The sequence below is a fragment of the Schistocerca gregaria genome, chromosome X (genome assembly GCF_023897955.1).
Source record: "Schistocerca gregaria isolate iqSchGreg1 chromosome X, iqSchGreg1.2, whole genome shotgun sequence".
NCBI classification, from domain to species: domain Eukaryota; kingdom Metazoa; phylum Arthropoda; class Insecta; order Orthoptera; family Acrididae; genus Schistocerca; species Schistocerca gregaria.
The window spans coordinates 656,845,724-656,870,180 of NC_064931.1; the positions used below are offsets into that span (position 1 = coordinate 656,845,724).

At 45.3% G+C, this 24,457-nt stretch overlaps 1 protein-coding gene across 1 annotated transcript in view; it reads right to left on the bottom strand.

Moving 5' to 3' along the window:
- LOC126298793 (uncharacterized) overlaps nucleotides 1–24,457 on the bottom strand; it is a 484,775-nt gene that overhangs the window by 61,066 nt on the left and 399,252 nt on the right. Inside the window, exon 9 of the mRNA XM_049990259.1 lies at nucleotides 4,212–4,438. Coding sequence (XP_049846216.1) covers nucleotides 4,212–4,438 — 227 coding nt within the window. The remainder of the gene's footprint in view (nucleotides 1–4,211; nucleotides 4,439–24,457) is intronic.

Here is a 24,457-nt window from a genome sequence, read left to right on the forward strand (position 1 = left end):
CCTCTAGGATGCAACCCCAGCGACCAACCATTTGATGAGACGTGACTTCTTCACCATGCACGGTCTGTAGGCACTCATGGACGGCTGACACAATAGTCCCAAGTGCCCATTCATACTGGATAACAGCACGCACTTCCATTGGCGACCACGTTATCCATACAAGTCTGTCTGCCATCGTTATGTGTACTTGATAAACTTTGGCCACGACGGTCTGCTACTATTCTCTCTTCTTCTGTGCTCTGCGCATATATCGTTCCTCCTCCGCTGACGCCCCTTCCGTCATTGAACATGCAACGGGTGTCAGTCACATGCTGTTGTTTTGTATAACCTGATGTACCATCTTCTGTTTAAAAAACAATGACAAAACTTACTTTCGGAACGTCTCTCGTACATGACTCCCATTACATGAGGTGTAAATGCATAGGGTATGGGCCATGTCCGGTCAGGTCGTGGACCATGTCCCTTCTGGGGCCGATGTGTCTGATTGCTAAGGGTGTAAGCTGGCTATATTTTCGCACCTTACTGGCACTCATCCACATACTTTGCCGTGAACTACAACCACAATTAGATATCATTTGATAAGTTGTACATCGTGTATATGAATATTTAAAGCAGACTGATATTGTCACGTACGTCTTGTAAATAATTGTTAGCGCTTATTGCATGAAAGGTGACGGAATGTCTTTATTGTAAAAATGGCGTAATGAATGACTGCCTATACTAGTAGCGGTTGGAACGCCAGTGGAGTTGAACGGCAGGCAGAAATCAAGCTCTGGGTGGAAGGCCCACACAGGTGTTGATCCTGCTTAAACACAGGAAGTAGCTGACAGACGTCGTGGCACCTGAGCTCTGGAGCACAATAGGATGACGGTCGGCCGCTGCTGTTGTAGGGCCCGGACGGATAACCGTATAATACTTCCGAACACTGAAAATGATGGAGGCAGGTGAGAGGAGCGAAGAAGCGGCACCTCGGAAACCATTTCCAAGGATTTTTACTCACAATCGCACAATTGTACGAGTATAGGTTTTCCTCCGCAAACTTTCCGCACTGGATGACAAAAGACTAAAATATGGTTGGTCGGCGTTCGGAAGAATCTGTAGAGAGGGAGAATATTCCGTGGTTTCGGGAATACGATTCGTTTTCGGAATTACGATGGTGGGAGCCGAATCTTGCTGGGAAGCCAGCGGTGGAGAGGAGAGGTCTTCCGTTGTGAGCTCCCGTGTGCGACGGTCGCTCGATATCAGCTTTGTTGATACAGACGCACTTGGTGTCCTTGCTCTCAGGAGAGTTTATAGGTAGAACAGTTAGGCACTGTACTGTTGCGAACCTATACGATTCTGGACTTCAGCTCCTGGTGGGTAGTCGTCGTTGATCACGCAGCGTTCAGTAATTGAGAACAGTTCCTCTGCCTATATTTATGTTGGGACGTTATCTGAACTCCGTCCTTCTAGCTGTGAGTTCGCGTTTCTCGTCTGTAGAACAGAAAAAATGGTTCCAATGGCTCTGAGCACTATGGGACGTAACATCTGAGGCCATCAGTCCCTTAGAACTTAGAACTACATAAACCTATCAAATCTAAGGACATCACACACATCAATGCCCGAGGCAGGATTCGAACCTGCAACCGTAGCGGTCGCGCGGTTCCAGACTGAAGCGCCTAGAACCGCTCGGCCACCCCGGCCAGCTGTAGAACACAGAGAGGAGAAGACAGTATTAGAGTATATTAGTCAGAGGACAGCCTTCTGCCGTCCTACTATTTGAAAGAGTTTATTTGTGGCTGGAGTTTTTCCGTCGTCACAGTCGAGTACGAGAACCATCACTTCGACGTATCGGACCCATTACATATCACAAATTACTTCTGCTTATTAGGGCTATAAAAGCTAAACTGCTGTGATCACGTTAGTTTAGTTCCACTGAGGTTCCACACCAGCGTAAATCATCCTTCAAAGTAATGACTTCAAGTGCTTGGTACGTAGATGATGTCAGTCATTTAGCGCTATTGATATTAGATCGCGCAGTCATAATCAGAGGCAGAGTTGGGCAATTGATCAGTAATTTTACTGAGGAACTGTAAACTTTATATTGCAAAGTTTTTCTAAAAAATCTACAGTAAATATGTAAGCAGGAACAGCGTTTATCATTTAGTAGTATTAGTTGCCTTAATCATTCATTTATGTTTAGGTTGTAATTTATACAGGGTGTTACAAAAAGGTACGGCCAAACTTTCAGGAAACATTCCTCACACACAAATAAAGAAAAGATGTTATGTGGACATGTGTCCGGAAACGCTTAATTTCCATGTTAGAGTTCATTTTAGTTTCGTCAGTATGTACTGTACTTACTCGATTCACCGTCAGTTGGTCCAGTTGAAGATACGTAATGTTGACTTCGGTGCTTGCATTGACATGCGACTCATTGCTCTACAGTACTAGCATCAAGCACATCAGTACGTAGCAACAACAGGTTTGTGTTCATCACGAACGTGGTTTTGCAGTCAGTGCAATGTTTACAAATGCCGAGTTGGCAGATGCCCATTTGATGTATGGATTAGTACGGGGCAATAGCCGTGGCGCTGTACGTTTGTATCGAGACAGATTTCCAGAACGAAGGTGTCCCGACAGGAAGACATTCGAAGCAATTGGAGTCTTAGGGTTCATATGGTTCAAATGGATCTGAGCACTATGTGACTTAACATTTGTGGTCATCAGTCCCCTAGAACTTAGAACTACTTAAACCTAACTAACCTAAGGACATCACACACATCCATGCCCGAGGCAGGATTCGAACCTGCGACCGTAGCAGTCGCGCGGTTCCGGACTGAGCGCCTAGAACCGCGAGACCATCGCGGCTGGCGGAGTCTTAGGGAGCACGGAACATTCCAGCCTATCACTCGCGACTGGGGAAGACCTAGCACGACGAGGACACCTGCAATGGACGAGGCAATTCTTCGTGCAGTTGACGATAACCCTAATGTCAGCGCCAGAGAAGCTGCTGCTGTACAAAGTAACGTTCACCACGTCATTGTATGGAGAGTGCTACGGGAGAACCAGTTGTTTCCGTACCATGTACAGCGTGTACAGGCACTATGAGCAGCTGACTGGCCTCCACGGGTACACTTCTGCGAATGGTTCATCCAACAATGTGTCAATCCTCATTTCAGTGCAAAAATGTTCTCTTTACGGACGAGGTTTCATTCCAACGTGATCTAATTGTAAATTTTCACAATCAACATGTGTGGGCTGACGAGAATCCGCACGCAATTGTGCAATCACGTCATCAACACAGATTTTCTGTGAACGTTTGGGCAGGCATTGTTGGTAATGTCTCGATTGGGCCCCATGTTCTTGCACCTACGCTCAATGGAGCACGTTATCAGGATTTCATATGGGATACTCTACCTGTGCTGCTAGAGCATGTGCCTTTACAAGTAAGACAAAACATGTGGTTCATGCACGATGGAGCTCCTGCACATTTCAGTAGAAGTGTTCGTAGGCTTCTGAACAACAGATTCGGTGACCGATGGATTGGTAGAGGCGGACCAATTCCATGGCCTCCACGCTCTCCTGACCTCAACCCTCGTGACTTTCATTTATGGGGCATTTGAAAGCTCTTGTCTACGCATCCCCGGTACCAAATGTAGAGATTCTTCGTGCTCGTATTGTGGACGGCTGTGATACAATACGCCATTCTCCAGGTCTGCATCGGCGCATCAGGGATTCCATGCGACGGAGGGTGGATGCATGTATCCTCGCTAACGGAGGACATTTTGAACATTTCCTGTAACAAAGTGTTTGTAGTCACGCTGGTACGTTCTGTTGCTGTGTGTTTCCATTCCATGATTAATGTTATTTGAAGAGAAGTAATAAAAGGAGCTCTTACATGGAAAGTAAGCGTTTCCGGACACATGTCCACATAATATATTTTCTTTCTTTGTGTGTGAGGAATGTTTCCTGAAAGTTTGGCCGTGCCTTTTTGTAACACCCTGTATGTTAAAGTCCATTAAGAGATCCTAAGATCTGCTTCAGGGGGTAGTCAGACAGGTCAAAATCTTCATTTTAACCTTTATTATTTTCCGTTGCGCTCATTCATTTTACACCCGCCTAGAGTAACATCTTGGTAGCGTTCCCTGGTATTGGGGAATACCCTTACCCCATTTCATTGCCAGCTATGTGAGGGCCACCTCAGTGGCGACTGCAGCGAGTGTGCCTACCTTCGTCCCGGAGCAGCGGCGGCTCGCGACCCCCGACGCCCGGCTGGACCGGCGGCTGTGGTGGCGGAATGGGGAACGGCGGCTCGCAGCCGCGGCCGTAGCTGCCGCGCTCGTACAGCTCATACTCCAGGTCGTCCACCAGCTGGCGCAGAGGACGCAGCTCCGCCGCCGGCCAGTCCGACAACTGGCAGTTATCCAACGGCCCGCCGATCACCGGCGGGCCGTACCTGAAACATGATGGCGAGATTGGCGTTAACCCTCAAGTACATTCGTGGGGTCATTTATTACACCACACATCACTCTTTAGTTTGCAATTTCCACATCTACATCTACATCCATACTCCGCAAGCCACCTGACAGTGTATGGCGGAGGGTACCTTGAGTACCTCTATCGGTTCTCCCTTCTATTCCAGTCTCGTATTGTTCGTGGAAAGGATTGTCGGTATGCCTGTGTGTGGGCTCTAATCTCTCTCATTTTATCCTCATGGTCTCTTCGCGAGATATACGTAGGAGGGAGCAACATACTGCTTGACTCCTCGGTGAAGGTATGTTCTCGAAACTTCAACAAAAGCCCGTACCGAGCTACTGAGCGTCTCTCCTGCAGAGTCTTCCACTGGAGTTTATCTATCATCTCCGTAACGCTTTCGCGATTACTAAATGATCCTGTAACGAAGCGCGCTGCTCTCCGTTGGATCTTCTCTATCTCTTCTATTAATCCTATCTGGTACAGATGCCACACTCCTGAGTAGTATTCAAGCAGTATGCTAACAAGCGTACTGTAACCTACTTTCTTTGTTTTCGGATTGCATTTCCTTGGGATTCTTCCAATGAATCTCAGTCTGGCATCTGCTTTACCGACGATCAACTTTATATGATCATCCCATTTTAAATCACTCCTAATGCGTACTCCCAGACAATTTATGGAATTAACTGCTTCCAGCTGCTGACCTGCTATTTTGTAGCTAAATGATAAGGGATCTATCTTTCTGTGTATTCGCAGCACATTACACTTGTCTACATTGAGATTCAATTGCTATTCCCTGCGCCATGGATCAATTCGCTGCAGATCCTCCCGCATTTCAGTACAATTTTCCATTGTTACAACCTCTCGATATACCACAGCATCATCCGAAAAAAGCCTCAGTGAACTTCCGAAGTCATCCATAAGGTCATTTACGTACATTGTGAATAGCAACGGGCCTACGACACTCCCCTGCGGCACACCTGAAATCACTCTTACTTCGGAAGACTTCTCTCCATTGAGAATGACATGCTGCGTTCTGTTATCTAGGAACTCTTCAATCCAATCACACAATTGGTCTGATAGTCCATATGCTCTTACTTTGTTCATTGAACGACTGTGGGGAACTGTATCGAACGCCTTGCGGAAGTCAAGAAACACGGCATCTACCTGGGAACCCGTGTCTATGGCCCTCTGAGTCTCGTGGAAAAATAGCGCGAGCTGGGTTTCAGACGATCGTCTTTTTCGAAACCATTGCTGGATTCCTACAGAGTAGATTTCTAGTTTCCAGAAAAGTCATTATACTCGAATATAATACGTGTTCCGAAATTCTACAACTGATCGACGTTAGAGATATATCTATAGTTCTGCACATCTGTTCGACGTCCCTTCTTGAAAACGGGGATGACCTGTGCCATTTTCCAATCCTTTGGAACGCAACGCTCTTCTAGAGACCTACGGTACACCACTGCAAGAATGGGGGCAAGTTCCTATGACAACGTTGCCACTCCACTTCTATATAATCTTAGTACCGGTTGTACTTTTGCATTGTGAAGGCGCGTGCTCTTCGGCGACTTATTTCCGTAGGTACGTACTATTTCGGGTCAAATCTACCCCACAAAGTTATAAACTTTATTTTACTTATTTGTCATTTTTTAAAAAGCTGCTTTAGGTAGAAAGAAGCGATGTTTGAACCATGCCAAATTTTGGAGTTTTTGTTAGCTAGTGAAGGCAGCTGACTGTAGCCGTAAAACTACCATAGGCTACTATAGACTATCGTAAATACGCATAGTCTATGGTAATTTTCGGGAGCAACGGCTTTGCCGCAGTGGATACACCGGTTCACGTGAGATCACCGAAGTTAAGCGCTGTCGGGCGTGGCCGGCAATTGTATGGGTGACCATCCAGGCCGCCATGCGCTGTTGTCATTTTTCGGGGTTCACTCAGCCTCGTGATGCCAAATGAGGGGCTACTCGACCGAATATTAGCGGCTTAGGTCAACGAAAACCATCGTATCGACCGGGAGAGTGGTGTACTGAGCACACGCCCTTCCTATCCGCATCCTCAGTGAGGATGACACGGCGGTCGGATGGTCACGATGGGCCACTTATGGCCTGAAGACGGAGTGATTGTTACGGTAATTTTCCAAGTAGTGTTTATCACGTAAAGATCGTAACTGCATTACCGGAACGTTAGGTGCGTTGCATATCTATCACGCGTAACCTAACTTCGAATGCTTTGTTTACATATGCAGTCAGTGACTTACTAGATTCTCTTAGACTCCGGAAACAGTGAACTGGCTAGATACTGAATGAGGACATATATATGGCCGCACATCCTACGGACCATTTCTGCTCTACATAGCTATCCTCTGCCTGTTACTTCAAAGTAAACACTATCTACAGCAAAATCAAAATTGTGGATTCAAATGGCTCTGAGCACAATGGGACTCAACTGCTGTGGTCATTAGTCCCCTAGAACTTAGAACTACTTAAACCTAACTAACCTAAGGACATCACAAACATCCATGCCCGAGGCAGGATTCGAACCTGCGACCGTAGCAGTCGCACGGTTCCGGACTGCGCGCCTAGAACCGCGAGACCACCGCGGCCGGCTCAAAATTGTTGATTTGTACGTGCAACAGAGGGATGTAGTGGCAGAAATAGAAAAACCAGCAAAACAAATTTATCATATAGCGTTAAAAAAGGAAAAAAACCACAAAACGGAAAAATATCGAACATTGCTTCAATACTTCATCGAACATAAATAAAACATATTTCTATTATTTATAAACAACTTTCGCACTTATAACTAATAACAGGAAACTCCTGCCTTTGATCATGATAAAGAGCTTCCCACTGAGTAAAAAAATACAACAACAATTATACAGTTTTTAATGTTTGTGCATGTAAACTGTACTTGCATCAAAAGTAACTGCTTTCATTACATAAAAGTGCAGAAGTGCAACTAATTTTTCTTACGTATAAAATGAAAATTATACACCCCTGGAAATTGAAATAAGAACACCGTGAATTCATTGTCCCAGGAAGGGGAAACTTTATTGACACATTCCTGGGGTCAGATACATCACATGATCACACTGACAGAACCACAGGCACATAGACACAGGCAACAGAGCATGCACAATGTCGGCACTAGTACAGTGTATATCCACCTTTCGCAGCAATGCAGGCTGCTATTCTCCCATGGAGACGATCGTAGAGATGCTGGATGTAGTCCTGTGGAACGGCTTGCCATGCCATTTCCACCTGGCGCCTCAGTTGGACCAGCGTTCGTGCTGGACGAGCAGACTGCGTGAGACGACGCTTCATCCAGTCCCAAACATGCTCAATGGGGCACAGATCCGGAGATCTTGCTGGCCAGGGTAGTTGACTTACACCTTCTAGAGCACGTTGGGTGGCACGGGATACATGCGGACGGGCATTGTCCTGTTGGAACAGCAAGTTCCCTTGCCGGTCTAGGAATGGTAGAACGATGGGTTCGATGACGGTTTGGATGTACCGTGCACTATTCAGTGTCCCCTCGACGATCACCAGAGGTGTACGGCCAGTGTAGGAGATCGCTCCCCACACCATGATGCCGGGTGTTGGCCCTGTGTGCCTCGGTCGTATGCAGTCCTGATTGTGGCGCTCACCTACACGGCGCCAAACACGCATACGACCATCATTGGCACCAAGGCAGAAGCGACTCTCATCGCTGAAGACGACACGTCTCCATTCGTCCCTCCATTCACGCCTGTCGCGACACCACTGGAGGCGGGCTGCACGATGTTGGGGCGTGAGCGGAAGACGGCCTAACGGTGTGAGGGACCGTAGCCCAGCTTCATGGAGACGGTTGCGAATGGTCCTCGCCGATACCCCAGGAGCAACAGTGTCCCTAATTTGCTGGAAAGTGGCGGTGCGGTCCCCTACGGCACTGCGTAGGATCCTACGGTCTTGGCGTGCATCCGTGCGTCGCTGCGGTCCGGTCCCTTGTCGACGGGCACGTGCACCTTACGCCGACCACTGGCGACAACATCGATGTACTGTGGAGACCTCACGCCCCACGTGTTGAGCAATTCGGCGGTACGTCCACCCGGCCTCCCGCATGCCCACTATACGCCCTCGCTCAAAGTCCGTCAACTGCACATACAGTTCACGTCCACGCTGTCGCGGCATGCTACCAGTGTTAAAGACTGCGATGGAGCTCCGTATGCCACGGCAAACTGGCTGACGCTGACGGCGGCGGTGCACAAATGCTGCGTAGCTAGCGCCATTCGACGGCCAACACCGCGGTTCCTGCTGTGTCCGCTGTGCCGTGCGTGTGATCATTGCTTGTACAGCCCTCTCGCAGTGTCCGGAGCAAGTATGGTGGGTCTGACACACCGGTGTCAATGTGTTCTTTTGTCCATTTCCAGGAGTGTATCTTGTAAAGATATAAAATACACAAGGGACTAACAATGAATGATGTGCAGTTATAATTATGTGCAAGACAAACAAGCAAACAAAAAATAAAGAGAAGTCTTCGACTATCAGTTTCTCTCTCATACATTCGTATATGTTTCTTTCCCTATCAGTGCTACCAATACTACCAGTAATTCTACCATTTCCTACGTAATTTATGTACTGTACCAAAACTACCGAACCGTAGAGAGCAACACTACTGCTAACTTATTGGATACGACAGCCGAGTTTCGTGACAATGAAATAAATATATAACCAGAAGAAGAAAATTTTCGCGAAGAAAAGCAAGAAATAGTAAGACAATATGGCTGTTTTTATGGGAAAAATCGTTATAAATAAGAATTGCAGGACGGTGCATAGAGATTTTATTAAAAAACTCGACATGATTTCGATAAAAGCAAATATAAAGAGAAGAAAATGAAAGCCAGAATTTTTTCTAGAGACTTGCATACAGCAATGGACAAAGTTCTTTGCAAATGGTCTCAAAATGATAGCAGGGTCGATGAATTTGCAGTGAAAGTTCAATCGGTACCGAGGCAGCCAAAAAATTAAAACGTGTCACGATGCGATACATGTCCATCCCCGAAAGACACAGAAACTACCAAAATATGTTTAAAATGTCAAAAATACGTGTGCAAAATGCATTACATGACAAAAATGTGTGACTTCACTGTGATGAGCGAAATAAGTGTTTAATTGATTCATTCAAGTACCGGATGCCATTTTAATTGATAGTCGTTGTTTATTTTTTCTCTATAGTTTAGTTAATTTATCATTACTTGTCCTCAAATCACGTTTCTGAACGTTGTTGAAGCATATTTTCTTTGTTTTTTAATTCCAAAACCTCTGTTTAAGAGTCCATTGTTAGCGTAAGAGCCTTAATTGTTGGTAAGATTATGTCTTCTCTGTTAGTAAAGTGATTTTTCATAAATAGAAGCTTTTCTTTTATTAATTCGCTAACAACAATTTAGCGAAACATTGTAGTAAATAAGTTTTCGATGGTTTATGTTTTTGAGGTCTAAAACTATCAAACGAAGTTACTAACGTCAGTCTGAGCGACTGCCATGTAAGCAGGAGATCCCGGGCCCGAGTCCCACCGGTACGGTAGCTCAGCTTGTTCAGTCAGACGGTTTAGCTACCCTCTGTAATAAAAAAACATGAGTAAACGGATCAACGAACAACCTGAACGGACGTCCGCCACGAACAAAGTCAACGAACAATGTTGTTGTTGTCTTCAGTCCTGAGACTGGTTTGATGCAGCTCTCCATGCTACTCTATCCTGTGCAAGCTGCTTCATCTCCCAGTACCTACTGCAACCTACATCCTTCTGAATCTGCTTAGTGTATTCATCTCTTGGTCTCCCTCTACGATTTTTACCCTCCACGCTGCCCTCCAATGCTAAATTTGTGATCCCTTGATGCCTCAAAACATGTCTTACCAACCGATCCCTTCTTCTAGTCAAGTTGTGCCACAAGCTTCTCTTCTCCCCAATCCTATTCAATACCTCCTCATTAGTTACGTGATCTACCCATCTAATCTTCAGCATTCTTCTGTAGCACCACATTTCGAAAGCTTCTATTCTCTTCTTGTCCAAACTAGTTATCGTCCATGTTTCACTTCCATACATGGCTACACTCCAAACAAATACTTTCATAAACGACTTCCTGATACATAAATCTATATTCGATGTTAACAAATTTATCTTCTTGAGAAACGCTTTCCTTGCCATTGCCAGTCTACATTTTATATCCTCTCTACTTCGACCATCATCAGTTATTTTACTTCCTAGATAGCAAAACTCCTTTACTACTTTAAGTGTCTCATTTCCTAATCTAATTCCCTCAGCATCACCCGATTTAATTTGACTACATTCCATTATCCTCGTTTTGGTTTTGTTGATGTTCATCTTATATCCTCTTTTCAAGACCCTGTCCATTCCGTTCAACTGCTCTTCCAAGTCCTTTGCCGTCTCTGACAGAATTACAATGTCATCGGCAAACCTCAAAGTTTTTATTTCTTCTCCATGAATTTTAATACCTACTCCAAATTTTTCTTTTGTTTCCTTTACTGCTTGCTCAATATACAGATTGAATAACATCGGGGAGAGGCTACAACCCTGTCTCACTCCTTTCCCAACCACTGCTTCCCTTTCATGCCCCTCGACTCTTATGACTGCCATCTGGTTTCTGTACAAATTGTAAATAGCCTTTCGCTCCCTGTATTTTACCCCTGCCACCTTCAGAATTTGAAAGAGAGTATTCCAGTCAACATTGTCAAAAGCTTTCTCTAAGTCTACAAATGCAAGAAACGTAGGTTTGCCTTTTCTTAATCTTTCTTCTAAGATAAGTCGTAAGGTCAGTATTGCCTCACGTGTTCCAACATTCCTACGGAATCCAAACTGATCCTCCCCGAGGTCCGCATCTACCAGTTTTTCCATTCGTCTGTAAAGAATTCGCGTTAGTATTTTGCAGCTGTGACTTATTAAACTGATAGTTCGGTAATTTTCACATCTGTCAGCACCTGCTTTCTTTGAGATTGGAATTATTATATTCTTCTTGAAGTCTGAGGGTATTTCACCTGTCTCATACATCTTGCTCACCAGCTGGTAGAGTTTTGTCATGACTGGCTCTCCCAAGGCCGTCAGTAGTTCTAATGGAATGTTGTCTACTCCGGGGGCCTTGTTTCGACTCAGGTCTTTCAGTGCTCTGTCAAACTCTTCACGCAGTATCTTACCTCCCATTTCGTCTTCATCTACATCCTCTTCCATTTCCATAATATTGTCCTCAAGTACATCGCCCTTGTATAAACCTTCTATATACTCATTCCACCTTTCTGCCTTCCCTTCTTTGCTTAGACAACGAACAATATAGAAAAAAATAAGGTCAAAAAGAAGAAAGTTCCGATCGGGGCACACACTTTCAACTGTTCATGTTGACTCATATCAACGCCTGTATGCAGCTAAGGGTATTCATTTCATTGTAATTAAAATTATATGTCTGAGAGGAAATCGAAGTCAGAAATAATGTTTAAATGATTTAGAGTTGTCATGTTTTCCTTATTGCTTTTACAACTGAATAATTTCGGTATTAGACCATTATCAGTTACCTTTAAAACGGAACCATCACATGTTCATGTATTAGCAATCATATAAGTATTAAACATAAAAATTATTTAAATAAAAATAAAATTTTAATGTAACATGTTATAAATTGGACTACAAAATATATAATAATTTCTTCCAGCACCAGATTGATTCCTAACCCCATACAGATAGTCGTAAAAATTTGTGATGGTGAAATTTGAGTAGTTATGACAGTACTTCTAAGATTTATAACGTAAAAGGTGGGGCACCTGCAGCATGTAACTGATGCATACATGCATGTATAGACGTATGTATTTATGTACTGAACTACGGACCTAGAAACGACGGAGAGGCTTCGCCGCCGCCGTAGCCCACAGTGGTACACAACCTCACAACAGGCTACAGCAGTCCACTCACCCCACCGCCGCTCCACACCGAACCCAGGGTTATTGTGTAGTTCGGCCCCCAGTAGACGACTCTGCGACGGTATCGGATGCGAATTTCTCGATCTCTGCTATCGGGTACAGAACTGTAGGGTTTCTCTTGATAGGTCAAGAGTGCAGTACACGCAAGAAGCGGCTACTAGGGTAGCGGAGTACGTGTGGGGAGCACATACGTTTTTTTTAGGTTGGAGAAACCCTCCCTTGGGATCAAAGACGATTCGCCTGATAGATTAGCTATAATGTCCTCAGAGAACATTCGTCGTCGTCAGAGACAGAAAAGGTAAATTTTATTTTCGTAAACTGCAGGAGCATCTAAGGAAAGGTCCCAGAATTAGCATCGCTTACTGAAAGTTATAATGCACAGATAGCATTAGGAACAGAAAGCTGCTTGAAATCAGACATTAACGACAATGAAATCCACAATTCAGATTGGAATATTTATCGCAAGGATAGGTAAATATCGAAGGTAGGTCAAAAATAGTAATCGGATGTTTTCATAGACCACCTGGGTCAGGAGCCCTAGTGGTAGAGCGCTTCAGACAGAACTTGCAGAATACTGTTAGTATCTTATAGTAACCTGCCTGATCATGCTTTTGCAATAGGGGATAACATCAACTTTCCAGATATAGATTGGGAGTGTCATGCCGTCAAAACTGGTACCATAGACGGAGATTCGTGTTACATTATTCTGGATGTCTTCTCCGAAAACTACGAAAACTATTTTGAGCAGATAGTTAGAGAACCAACTCCCGAGGGTAACGTCTCAGACCTCTTGGCAACAAAGAGACCTGAAATTATCGAAGCAGTTAACGTAGAGGAAGGTATCAGCGATCATAAGGCTGTGATAGCATCTATGAGAACGGGTATGACATACAATGTTAACAAAGGTAGGAAGATATTTTTGTTTAGCAAGAGTGACAGGATACGAATTTTAGAGTATCTGGGCAATCAGCATCAAATAATAGGTGATGAGGACTAAGATATCGAAAACAAATGGAAAAAATTCAAAGGAATCGTGCAATATGCTCTAGACAAGTATGTTCCGAGTAAAGGCGTTAAGGAATGGGAAAGACCCAAAATGGTTTAGTAGCCGTGTTAGAAAACTTGCTACGTAAACAAAGAGAACTTCATCTCAGATTCAAGAGAAGTAAAAGCCTAGCTGATGAACAACAGTTGAACGAAGTGAAAGTGAGGGTAAGGAAAGCAATGAGAGAAGCGTTCAATGACTTTGAAAGTAAAACTTTGTCAACAGAACTGAGTAAAAACCCTAAGAGGTTTTGGTCGTACGTAAAATCAGTAAGTGGGTCAAAATCAACTATTCATTCACTATCAGTGACCATACTGGCACCTAAACGGCAGAGAACAGAGAGAAGTCCGAAATGCTGAATTCGGTCTTCCGACATTGTTTCACGGTGGATGAATATAACACAGTTCCTCCTTTCAATCGTCGTACAAACGTCGAAATGGCTGATGTTGAGATAACCGATCGCGGAATAGAAAAACAACTACAATCGCTTAGTATTGGAAAGGCGCCAGGACCAGATGAGATACCTATAAGATCCTACAAAGATTATGCGAAAGAACTTGCTGCTCTTCTAGCAGTAATTTATCGTAGGTCATTTGAGCAGCGAAGGGTACCACACTTAGGAAACCATTATCTGCCGCAGTCTTTCTTACGCCAGTCGTACGTAAAATCAGTAAGTGGGTCAAAATCAACTATTCATTCACTATCAGTGACCATACTGGCACCTAAACGGCAGAGAACAGAGAGAAGTCCGAAATGCTGAATTCGGTCTTCCGACATTGTTTCACGGTGGATGAATATAACACAGTTCCTCCTTTCAATCGTCGTACAAACGTCGAAATGGCTGATGTTGAGATAACCGATCGCGGAATAGAAAAACAACTACAATCGCTTAGTATTGGAAAGGCGCCAGGACCAGATGAGATACCTATAAGATCCTACAAAGATTATGCGAAAGAACTTGCTGCTCTTCTAGCAGTAATTTATCGTAGGTCATTTGAGCAGCGAAGGGTACCACACTTAGGAAACCATTATCTGCCGCAGTCTTTCTTACGCCAGTGTAGCATGGACTTGAGCTCCTCCCAAGTATTATCGTTACCTGAAAATCCTGGAACGATATACACTTCATCCCGCACTCCGCATCCTACTAATTTCTCCCACTCGTATGCTGTATGGGCTCACAGAATTCCCTCAGCGCTTCAGATGCCTGGAATACCTACGCCTCTCCTACATCGCAAACTTCAATCCGAACACCCTATGGTCTCCCCCTTCCCTCAGGATCCTGACTTGCTCCTGCGTCTCTGTCGAGAGGTTCCAATTCCTGTTCATCTCTAAATACAATGAAAGACGGATGGGTAGTTTTGAGAGATGAAATAGTGAAGTTAGCAGTGTATTAGTTTGTCAAAGAAAAACATGATCCAGTAGGCAACCTTGTATAACACACGAAACGTTGAATGTAATTGACGAAAGAAGAAACTACAGAAAAGTCGCAAATGAAGCAGGAAAAATAGAATACAAACGTCTAAAAATGAGATTGAGAGAAACTGCAAAATGGCAAAGCAAGGATGACTAGATGGAAAATGTAAATCTGTGGTAGAATGCATGAGTATGAGATACATACTATAGATAGCACCTATAGGAAAACTGAAGAGACGTCTGGAGAAAGAAGAACCTGTATGAATAGTAAGAGCTCAGATGGCAAGCCAGTACTAAAGAAAGATCAGTAGGCTGAAACACAGAAGAAATATCGTCATTTATATACACACTCCACAAGCCGCTGTACGGTGCGTGGCGGAGGGTACCATGTACCACTAATAGTCGTTTAGTTTCCTGTTCCGCTCGCAAACAGAGAGAGGGAAAAAAAATTATCTATAAACGTCGGTGAGACCCGTAATTTCTCTTATCTTACCTTCGTGGCCCTTATATGAAACGTGCATTGGTTGCAGTAGAATCGTTCTGCAGACGGCCTCAAATGCCAGTTCTTTAAATTTTCGCAACAGTGCCTCACGGAAAGTTCGTCGCCCTACCTCCTGGGATTCCCATTTGAGTTGACGTAGCATCTCAATAACACGAGCTCATCGAACCTACCGGTCACAAATCTAGCAGCACGCTTCTAAATTGTTTAGATTTCTTCCTTTGATCCTGCCTGGTGGGGATCCCAAACTCTCGAGCAGTGCTCAAGAATAAGTAGCACTAGCATTCTATACGCGGTCGGTTTTACAGATGAGCTACACTTTCCCAAAATTCTCTCAATAAAACGAGGTCGAGCATTCACCTTTCCTACTGCCAGTCTGACGTGCTCATTCCATTTGATTCGCGTAGATATTTAATTGATGTGACTGTGACAAGAAACACACTAATAATGCATTATTCGAACTGTAAAGGGTTATTTTTCCTACTCATCCGCATTAACTTACATTATTCCACATTTACAGCAACCTGCCATTCATCACACCGAATAGAAATTCTGTCCAATTCATCTTGTTACCTCTTACAGTCACTCAACAACGACACCTTCCCGTACACCACAGCGTTGTTAGCAAACACTCGTAAATTCCTGCTTCCCTTGTCCGTCAGATCATTTATGTATGCAGAGCGTAAGTTCGGTCCAATCACACATTCCTCGAGCATTCCTGACGATACCCTTGTCTCTGATGAATAATCGCTGTCGAGGACAACGTGCTGGGTTCTATTATTTAAAAAATCTTCGAGCCACTCACATATCTGGGAACCTACCCCGTACGTTCAGACCTTTGCCAACAGTTTGCAGTGAGGCACTGTATCAAACACATTCCGGAAATCTAGGAATATGTAATCTGCCTGTAGCCCTCCATTCATGTTTTGTATGATATCTTGTGAGAAAAGGGCAAGCTGAGATTCACAAGAGCGATCCTTTCTAAAACCGTGGTGATTTGTGGACAGAAGCTTGTCTGTCTGAAGGAAATTTATTATTTTCGAACTCAGAATGTGTTCAAGAATTATGCGGCAAACTGATGCTAAGGATATTGGCCAGTAATTATGCGTCCTTTTACCTTCGTTATATACAGGAGTCACCTGCGTTTTTTTCCAGCCACTTGGGTCTTTGCACTGGACGAGAGAGTGGCGATATATACACTCCTGGAAATAGAAATAAGAACACCGTGAATTCATTGTCCCAGGAAGGGGAAACTTTATTGACACATTCCTGGGGTCAGATACATCACATGATCACACTGACAGAACCACAGGCACATAGACACAGGCAACAGAGCATGCACAATGTCGGCACTAGTACAGTGTATATCCACCTTTCGCAGCAATGCAACTGCTATTCTCCCATGGAGACGATCGTAGAGATGCTGGATGTAGTCCTGTGGAACGACTTGCCATGCCATTTCCACCTGGCGCCTCAGTTGGACCAGCGTTCGTGCTGGACGTGCAGACCGCGTGAGACGACGATTCATCCAGTCCCAAACATGCTCAATGGGGGACAGATCCGGAGATCTTGCTGGCCAGGGTAGTTGACTTACACCTTCTAGAGCACGTTGGGTGGCACGGGATACATGCGGACTTGCATTGTCCTGTTGGAACAGCAGGTTCCCTTGCCGGTCTAGGAATGGTAGAACGATGGGTTCGATGACGGTTTGGATGTACCGTGCACTATTCAGTGTCCCCTCGACGATCACCAGAGGTGTACGGCCAGTGTAGGAGATCACTCCCCACACCATGATGCCAGGTGTTGGCCCTGTGTGCCTCGGTCGTATGGAGTCTTGATTGTGGCGCTCACCTGCACGCCGCCAAACACGCATACGACCATCATTGGCACCAAGGCAGAAGCGACTCTCATCGCTGAAGACGACACGTCTCCATTCGTCCCTCCATTCACGCCTGTCGCGACACCACTGGAGGCGGGCTGCACGATGTTGGGGCGTGAGCGGAAGACGGCCTAACGGTGTGCGGGACCGTAGCCCAGCTTCATGGAGACGGTTGCGAATAATCCTCGCCGATACCACAGGAACAACAGTGTCCCTAATTTGCTGGGAAGTGGCGGTGCGGTCCCCTACGGCACTGCGTAGGATCCTACAGTCTTGGCGTGCATCCGGGCGACGCTGCGGTCCGGTCCCAGGTCGACGGGCACGTGCACCTTCCGCCGAACACTGGCGACAACATCGATGTACTGTGGAGACCTCACGCCCCACGTGTTGAGCAATTCGGCGGTACGTCCACCCGGCCTCCCGCATGCCCACTATACGCCCTCGCTCAAAGTCCGTCAACTGCACATACGGTTCACGTCCACGCTGTCGCGGCATGCTACCAGTGTTAAAGACTGCGATGCAGCTCCGTATGCCACGGCAAACTGGCTGACACTGACAGCGGCGGTGCACAAATGCTGCGCAGCTAGCGCCATTCGACGGCCAACACCGCGGTTCCTGGTGTGTCATCTGTGCCGTGCGTGTGATCATTGCTTGTACAGCCCTCTCGCAGTGTCCGGAGCAAGTATGGTGGGTCTGACACACCGGTGTCAATGTGTTCTTTTTTCCATTTCCAGGAGTGCACAAGCTAATAAGGAGCCAATACCGCAGAGTACTCTGTGTAAAACCGAATTGAGATCATCTGCACCTGGGGACGTTTTTGTTTTCAGCTCTCTCAGTCGCTTCTCTAAAGCAGGGGTGCATACTTCTAAGTCCTCCATGCGAGTGTCTGTGCTACAGTTAAATGAAGTTAATTTCATACGATTTTCCTGTGCGAATGATTTCTCAAACGCTAAATTTAAAATTTCTGGTTTCCTTTTGCTATTGCCGCTCCAGACTGGTCGACGACTGACTGGATAGATGCCTTCGTATCGCTTAGTGATTTTACGTACGGCCAGAATTTTCTCTGGTTCATAGCAAGAGCTTTCGCTAGAGTATGACGCTGGAAGTTGTTGTACGCTTCGCGCATTGATCTTCTTACGGACGCAAAAGATTGTATTAAGTTTTGACTGTCGGCGTTTGTGCTCTCTTTTTTGAACCGAGAGTGCAACAACTGTTTCCTCAGCATTTTCCGAATTTGATTATTAAACCGTGGTGGGTGTTTTCCATTCTTAATCTACTTACTTGGGCCAAACGTCTCCAGGGCCCGATTACAATCATTTTCATCTTTGCCCACAATTTCCCTACGTCCGTCATATTGAAACTAAATGACGTCTTTTCATTGTCTAAGTAGGATGCTAACAATTGCTTATCCGCTTTTCTAGCATAAATACTTCCCTAGCCATCTTGATGGGTTTATTAGCCTTGGCAACCATCGTCGCTATGATGACATCATGCTCAATAATCCCTGTGTCTATAGTGACACTGTCGATGAATCAGGTTTGTTAGTAGCTGTTGTTGTTGTTGTCTTCAGTCCTGAGACTGGTTTGATGCAGCTCTCCATGCTACTCTATCCTGCGCAAGCTGCTTCATCTCCCAGTACCTACTGCAACCTACATCCTTCTGAATCTGCTTAGTGTACTCATCTCTCGGTCTCCCTCTACGATTTTTACCCTCCACGCTGCCCTCCAATGCTAAATTTGTGATCCCTTGATGCCTCAAAACATGTCCTACCAACCGATCTCTTCTTCTAGTCAAGTTGTGCCACAAACTTCTCTTCTCCCCAATCCTATTCAATACCTCCTCATTAGATACGTGATCTATCCACCTTATCTTCAGTATTCTTCTGTAGCACCACATTTCGAAAGCTTCTATTCTCTTCTTGTCCAAACTAGTTATCGTCCATGTTTCACTTCCATACATGGCTACACTCCAAACAAATACTTTCAGAAACGATTTCCTGATACATAAATCTATATTCGATGTTAACAAATTTCTCTTCTTCAGAAACGCTTTCCTTGCCATTGCCAGTCTACATTTTATATCCTCTCTACTTCGACCATCATCAGTTATTTTACTTCCTAAATAGCAAAACTCCTTTACTACTTTAAGTGTCTCATTTCCTAATCTAATTCCCTCAGCATCACCCGATTTAATTTGACTACATTCCATTATCCTCGTTTTGCTTTTGTTAATGTTCATCTTATATCCTCCTTTCAAGACACTGTCCATTCTGTTCAACTGCTCTTCCAAGTCCTTTGCCGTCTCTGACAGAATTACAATGTCATCGGCGAACCTCAAAGTTTTTACTTCGTCTCCATGAATTTTAATACCTACTCCAAATTTTTCTTTTGTTTCCTTTACTGCTTGCTCAATATACAGATTGAATAACATCGGGGAGAGGCTACAACCCTGTCTCACTCCTTTCCCAACCACTGCTTCCCTTTCATGCCCCTCGACTCTTATTACTGCCATCTGGTTTCTGTACAAATTATAAATAGTCTTTCGCTCCCTGTATTTTACCCCTGCCACCTTTAGAATTTGAAAAAGAGTATTCCAGTCAACATTGTCAAAAGCTTTCTCTAAGTCTACAAATGCTAGAAACGTAGGTTTGCCTTTTCTTAATCTTTCTTCTAAGATAAGTCGTAAGGTCAGTATTGCCTCACGTGTTCCAACATTTCGACGGAATCCAAACTGATCCTCCCCGAGGTCTGCATCTACCAGTTTTTCCATTCGTCTGTAAAGAATTCGCGTTAGTATTTTGCAGCCGTGGCTTATTAAACTGATAGTTCGGTAATTTTCACATCTGTCAGCACCTGCTTTCTTTGGGATTGGAATTATTATATTCTTCTTGAAGTCTGAGGGTATTTCGCCTGTCTCATACATCTTGCTCACCAGCTGGTAGAGTTTTGTCATGACTGGCTCTCCCAAGGCCGTCAGTAGTTCTAACGGAATGTTGTCTACTCCGGGGGCCTTGTTTCGACTCAGGTCTTTCAGTGCTCTGTCAAACTCTTCACGCAGTATCGTATCTCCCATTTCGTCTTCATCTACATCCTCTTCTATTTCCATAATATTGTCCTCAAGTACATCGCCCTTGTATAAACCTTCTATATACTCCTTCCACCTTTCTGCCTTCCCTTCTTTGCTTAGAACTGGGCTGCCATCTGAGCTCTTGATATTCATACACGTGGTTCTCTTCTCTCCAAAGGTCTCTTTAATTTTCCTGTAGGCAGTATCTATCTTACCCCTAGTGAGATAAGCTTCTACATCCTTACATTTGTCCTCTAGCCATCCCTGTTTAGCCATTTTGCACTTCCTGTCGATCTCATTTTTGAGACGTTTGTATTCCTTTTTGCCTCCTTCATTTACTGCATTTTTATATTTTCTCCTTTCATCAATTAAATTCAATATTTCTTCTGTTACCCAAGGATTTCTAGCAGCCCTCGTCTTTGTACCTACTTTATCCTCTGCTGTCTTCACTACTACATCCCTCAGAGCTACCCATTCTTCTTCTACTGTACTTCTTTCCCCTATTCCTGTCAATTGTTCCCTTATGCTCTCTCTGAAACTCTGTACAACCTCTGGTTCTTTCAGTTTATCCAGGTCCCATCTCCTTAATTTCCCACATTTTTGCAGTTTCTTCAGTTTTAATCTACAGGTCATAACCAATAGATTGTGGTCAGAGTCCACATCTGCCCCAGGAAATGTCTTACAACTTAAAACCTGGTTCCTAAATCTCTGTCTTACCATTATATAATCTATCTGATACCTTTTAGTATCTCCAGGGTTCTTCCACGTATACAACCTTCTTTCATGATTCTTAAACCAAGTGTTAGCTACGATTAAGTTGTGCTCCGTGCAAAATTCTACTAGGCGGCTTCCTCTTTCATTTCTTAGCCCCAATCCATATTCACCTACTATGTTTCCTTCTCTCCCTTTTCCTACACTCGAATTCCAGTCACCCGTTACTATTAAATTTTCGTCTCCCTTCACTATCTGAATAATTTCTTTTATTTCATCGTACATTTCTTCAATTTCTTCATCATCTGCAGAGCTAGTTGGCATATAAACTTGTACTACTGTAGTAGGTGTGGGCTTCGTATCTATCTTGGCCACAATAATGCGTTCACTATGCTGTTTGTAGTAGCTTACCCGCATTCCTATTTTCCTATTCATTATTAAACCTACTCCTGCATTACCCCTATTTGATTTTGTGTTTATAACCCTGTAGTCACCTGACCAGAAGTCTTGTTCCTCCTGCCACCGAACTTCACTAATTCCCACTATATCTAACTTTAACCTATCCATTTCCCTTTTTAAATTTTCTAACCTACCTGCCCGATTAAGGGATCTGACATTCCACGCTCCGATCCGTAGAACGCCAGTTTTCTTTCTCCTGATAACGACATCCTCCTGAGTAGTCCCCGCCCGGAGATCCGAATGGGGGACTATTTTACCTCCGGAATATTTTACCCAAGAGGATGCCATCATCATTTAATCATACAGTAAAGCTGCATGTCCTCGGGAAAAATTACGGCTGTAGTTTCCCCTTGCTTTCAGCCGTTCGCAGTACCAGCACAGCAAGGCCGTTTTGGTTAATATTGCAAGGCCAGATCAGTCAATCATCCAGACTGTTGCCCCTGCAACTACTGAAAAGGCTGCTGCCCCTCTTCAGGAACCACACGTTTGTCTGGCCTCTCAACAGATACCCCTCCGTTGTGGTTGCACCTACGGTACGGCCATCTGTATCGCTGAGGCACGCAAGCCTCCCCACCAACGGCAAGGTCCATGGTTCATGGGGGGAGGTGTTAGTAGCTACAAGGTCTAAAATATTTCCTTTACGTGTGGGTTGTCTAACTAGTTGTTCAAGACAGTTTTCGGAAAACGTGCTCAAAAACACTTCACAAGACTGTCTGTTCGCACCACCTGCAGTGAATCAGAGGAGGACGTATACTTGGGAGATCAAAGTCGCATGCAGCTAACTCTTCATGATCCGGGTAGTTCCACGCTATTGAGCTTAGTCTTTACTTGAATGATTCTACAACTGCTACGGCGAAATCAGGTGGCCGGTAAAAACATCCAACTTGAGTACTCCAAGGTCTCCTACTTGTGTCCAGATAATTCACATTGAGATTCAGTTTTGACCTCGACAGACCCAGTACTTTTGTCGTCAGCAAAGAACACGATATAGTACTTCCAATTCCTTGTTAAATACACTCCTGGAAATGGAAAAAAGAACACATTGACACCGGTGTGTCAGACCCACCATACTTGCTCCGGACACTGCGAGAGGGCTGTACAAGCAATGATCACACGCACGACACAGCGGACACACCAGGAACCGCGGTGTTGGCCGTCGAATGGCGCTAGCTGCGCAGCAATTGTGCACCGCCGCCGTCAGTGTCAGCCAGTTTGCCGTGGCATACGGAGCTCCATCGAGGTCTTTAACACTGGTAGCATGCCGCGACAGCGTGGACGTGAACCGTATGTGTAGTTGACGGACTTTGAGCGAGGGCGTATAGTGGACATGCGGGAGGCCGGGTGGACGTACCGCCGAATTGCTCAACACGTGGGGCGTGAGGTCTCCACAGTACATCGATGTTGTCGCCAGTGGTCGGCGGAAGGTGCACGTGCCCGTCGACCTGGGACCGGACCGCAGCGACGCACGGATGCACGCCAAGACCGTAGGATCCTACGCAGTGCCGTAGGGGACCGCACCGCCACTTCCCAGCAAATTAGGGACACTGTTGCTCCTGGGGTATTGGCGAGGACCATTCGCAACCGTCTCCATGAAGCTGGGCTACGGTCCCGCACACCGTTAGGCCGTCTTCCGCTCACGCCCCAACATCGTGCAGCCCGCCTCCAGTGGTGTCGCGACAGGCGTGAATGGAGGCACGAATGGAGACGTGTCGTCTTCAGCGATGAGAGTCGCTTCTGCCTTGGTGCCAATGATGGTCGTATGCGTGTTTGGCGCTGTGCAGGTGAGCGCCACAATCAGGACTGCATACGACCGAGGCACACAGGGCCAACACCTGGCATCATGGTGTGGGGAGCGATCTCCTACACTGGCCGTACACCTCTGGTGATCGTCGAGGGGACACTGAATAGTGCACGGTACATCCAAACCGTCATCGAACCCATCGTTCTACCATTCCTAGACCGGCAAGGGAACTTGCTGTTCCAACAGGACAATGCACGTCCGCATGTATCCCGTGCCACCCAACGTGCTCTAGAAGGTGTAAGTCAACTACCCTGGCCAGCAAGATCTCCGGATGTGTCCCCCATTGAGCATGTTTGGGACTGGATGAAGCGTCGTCTCACGCGGTCTGCACGTCCAGCACGAACTCTGGTCCAACTGAGGCGCCAGGTGGAAATGGCATGGCAAGCCGTTCCACAGGACTACATCCAGCATCTCTACGATCGTCTCCATGGGAGAATAGCAGTTGCATTGCTGCGAAAGGTGGATATACACTGTACTAGTGCCGACATTGTGCATACTCTGTTGCCTGTGTCTATGTGCCTGTGGTTCTGTCAGTGTGATCATGTGATGTATCTGATCCCAGGAATGTGTCAATAAAGTTTCCCCTTCCTGGGACAATGAATTCACGGTGTTCTTATTTCAATTTCCAGGAGTGTATTTTAGAGTGTTCTACTTCGGGTGTCAACGAGCTCACGGTTCCCAGAATAATTTGAGCACAACAATTTTCCTGGAGGGCAATAAGTTCAGGGTCGTTATTGTGAATATTTCGACAATTTACTGTTAAAATTTTGTCAGTGGTAGTGTCTCCACTTCGTACGTGATTTGCTCTTACTCTCTGCATATTGACTGGCGAGCGTTCATGAGAACATCACAAACTACCTTAAATATTCCAGAAGTACTCTGCTAGCCGAGTAACTGCTTCCTGTGTGTAGTGCTCCCCTGACCTACCATGTGAAATCCTACAACTCTCCTCCCCATAACGCAGGACGAGAAATTTGCAGCCATGACCGTCACAGCATCGACGGAGCCTCTGATTGAGGTCCTTCACTCAACTCCACACAAAGAGACCCCAGTCGACTCTGGGTATGGTGCTGCAAATTGTAAACTCTGCTTGCACCCCTCGAGCGAGACCAGCAGTCTTCACCATTTATGTTAGCTGCCTGTCAGAACTGATGATGGGCTC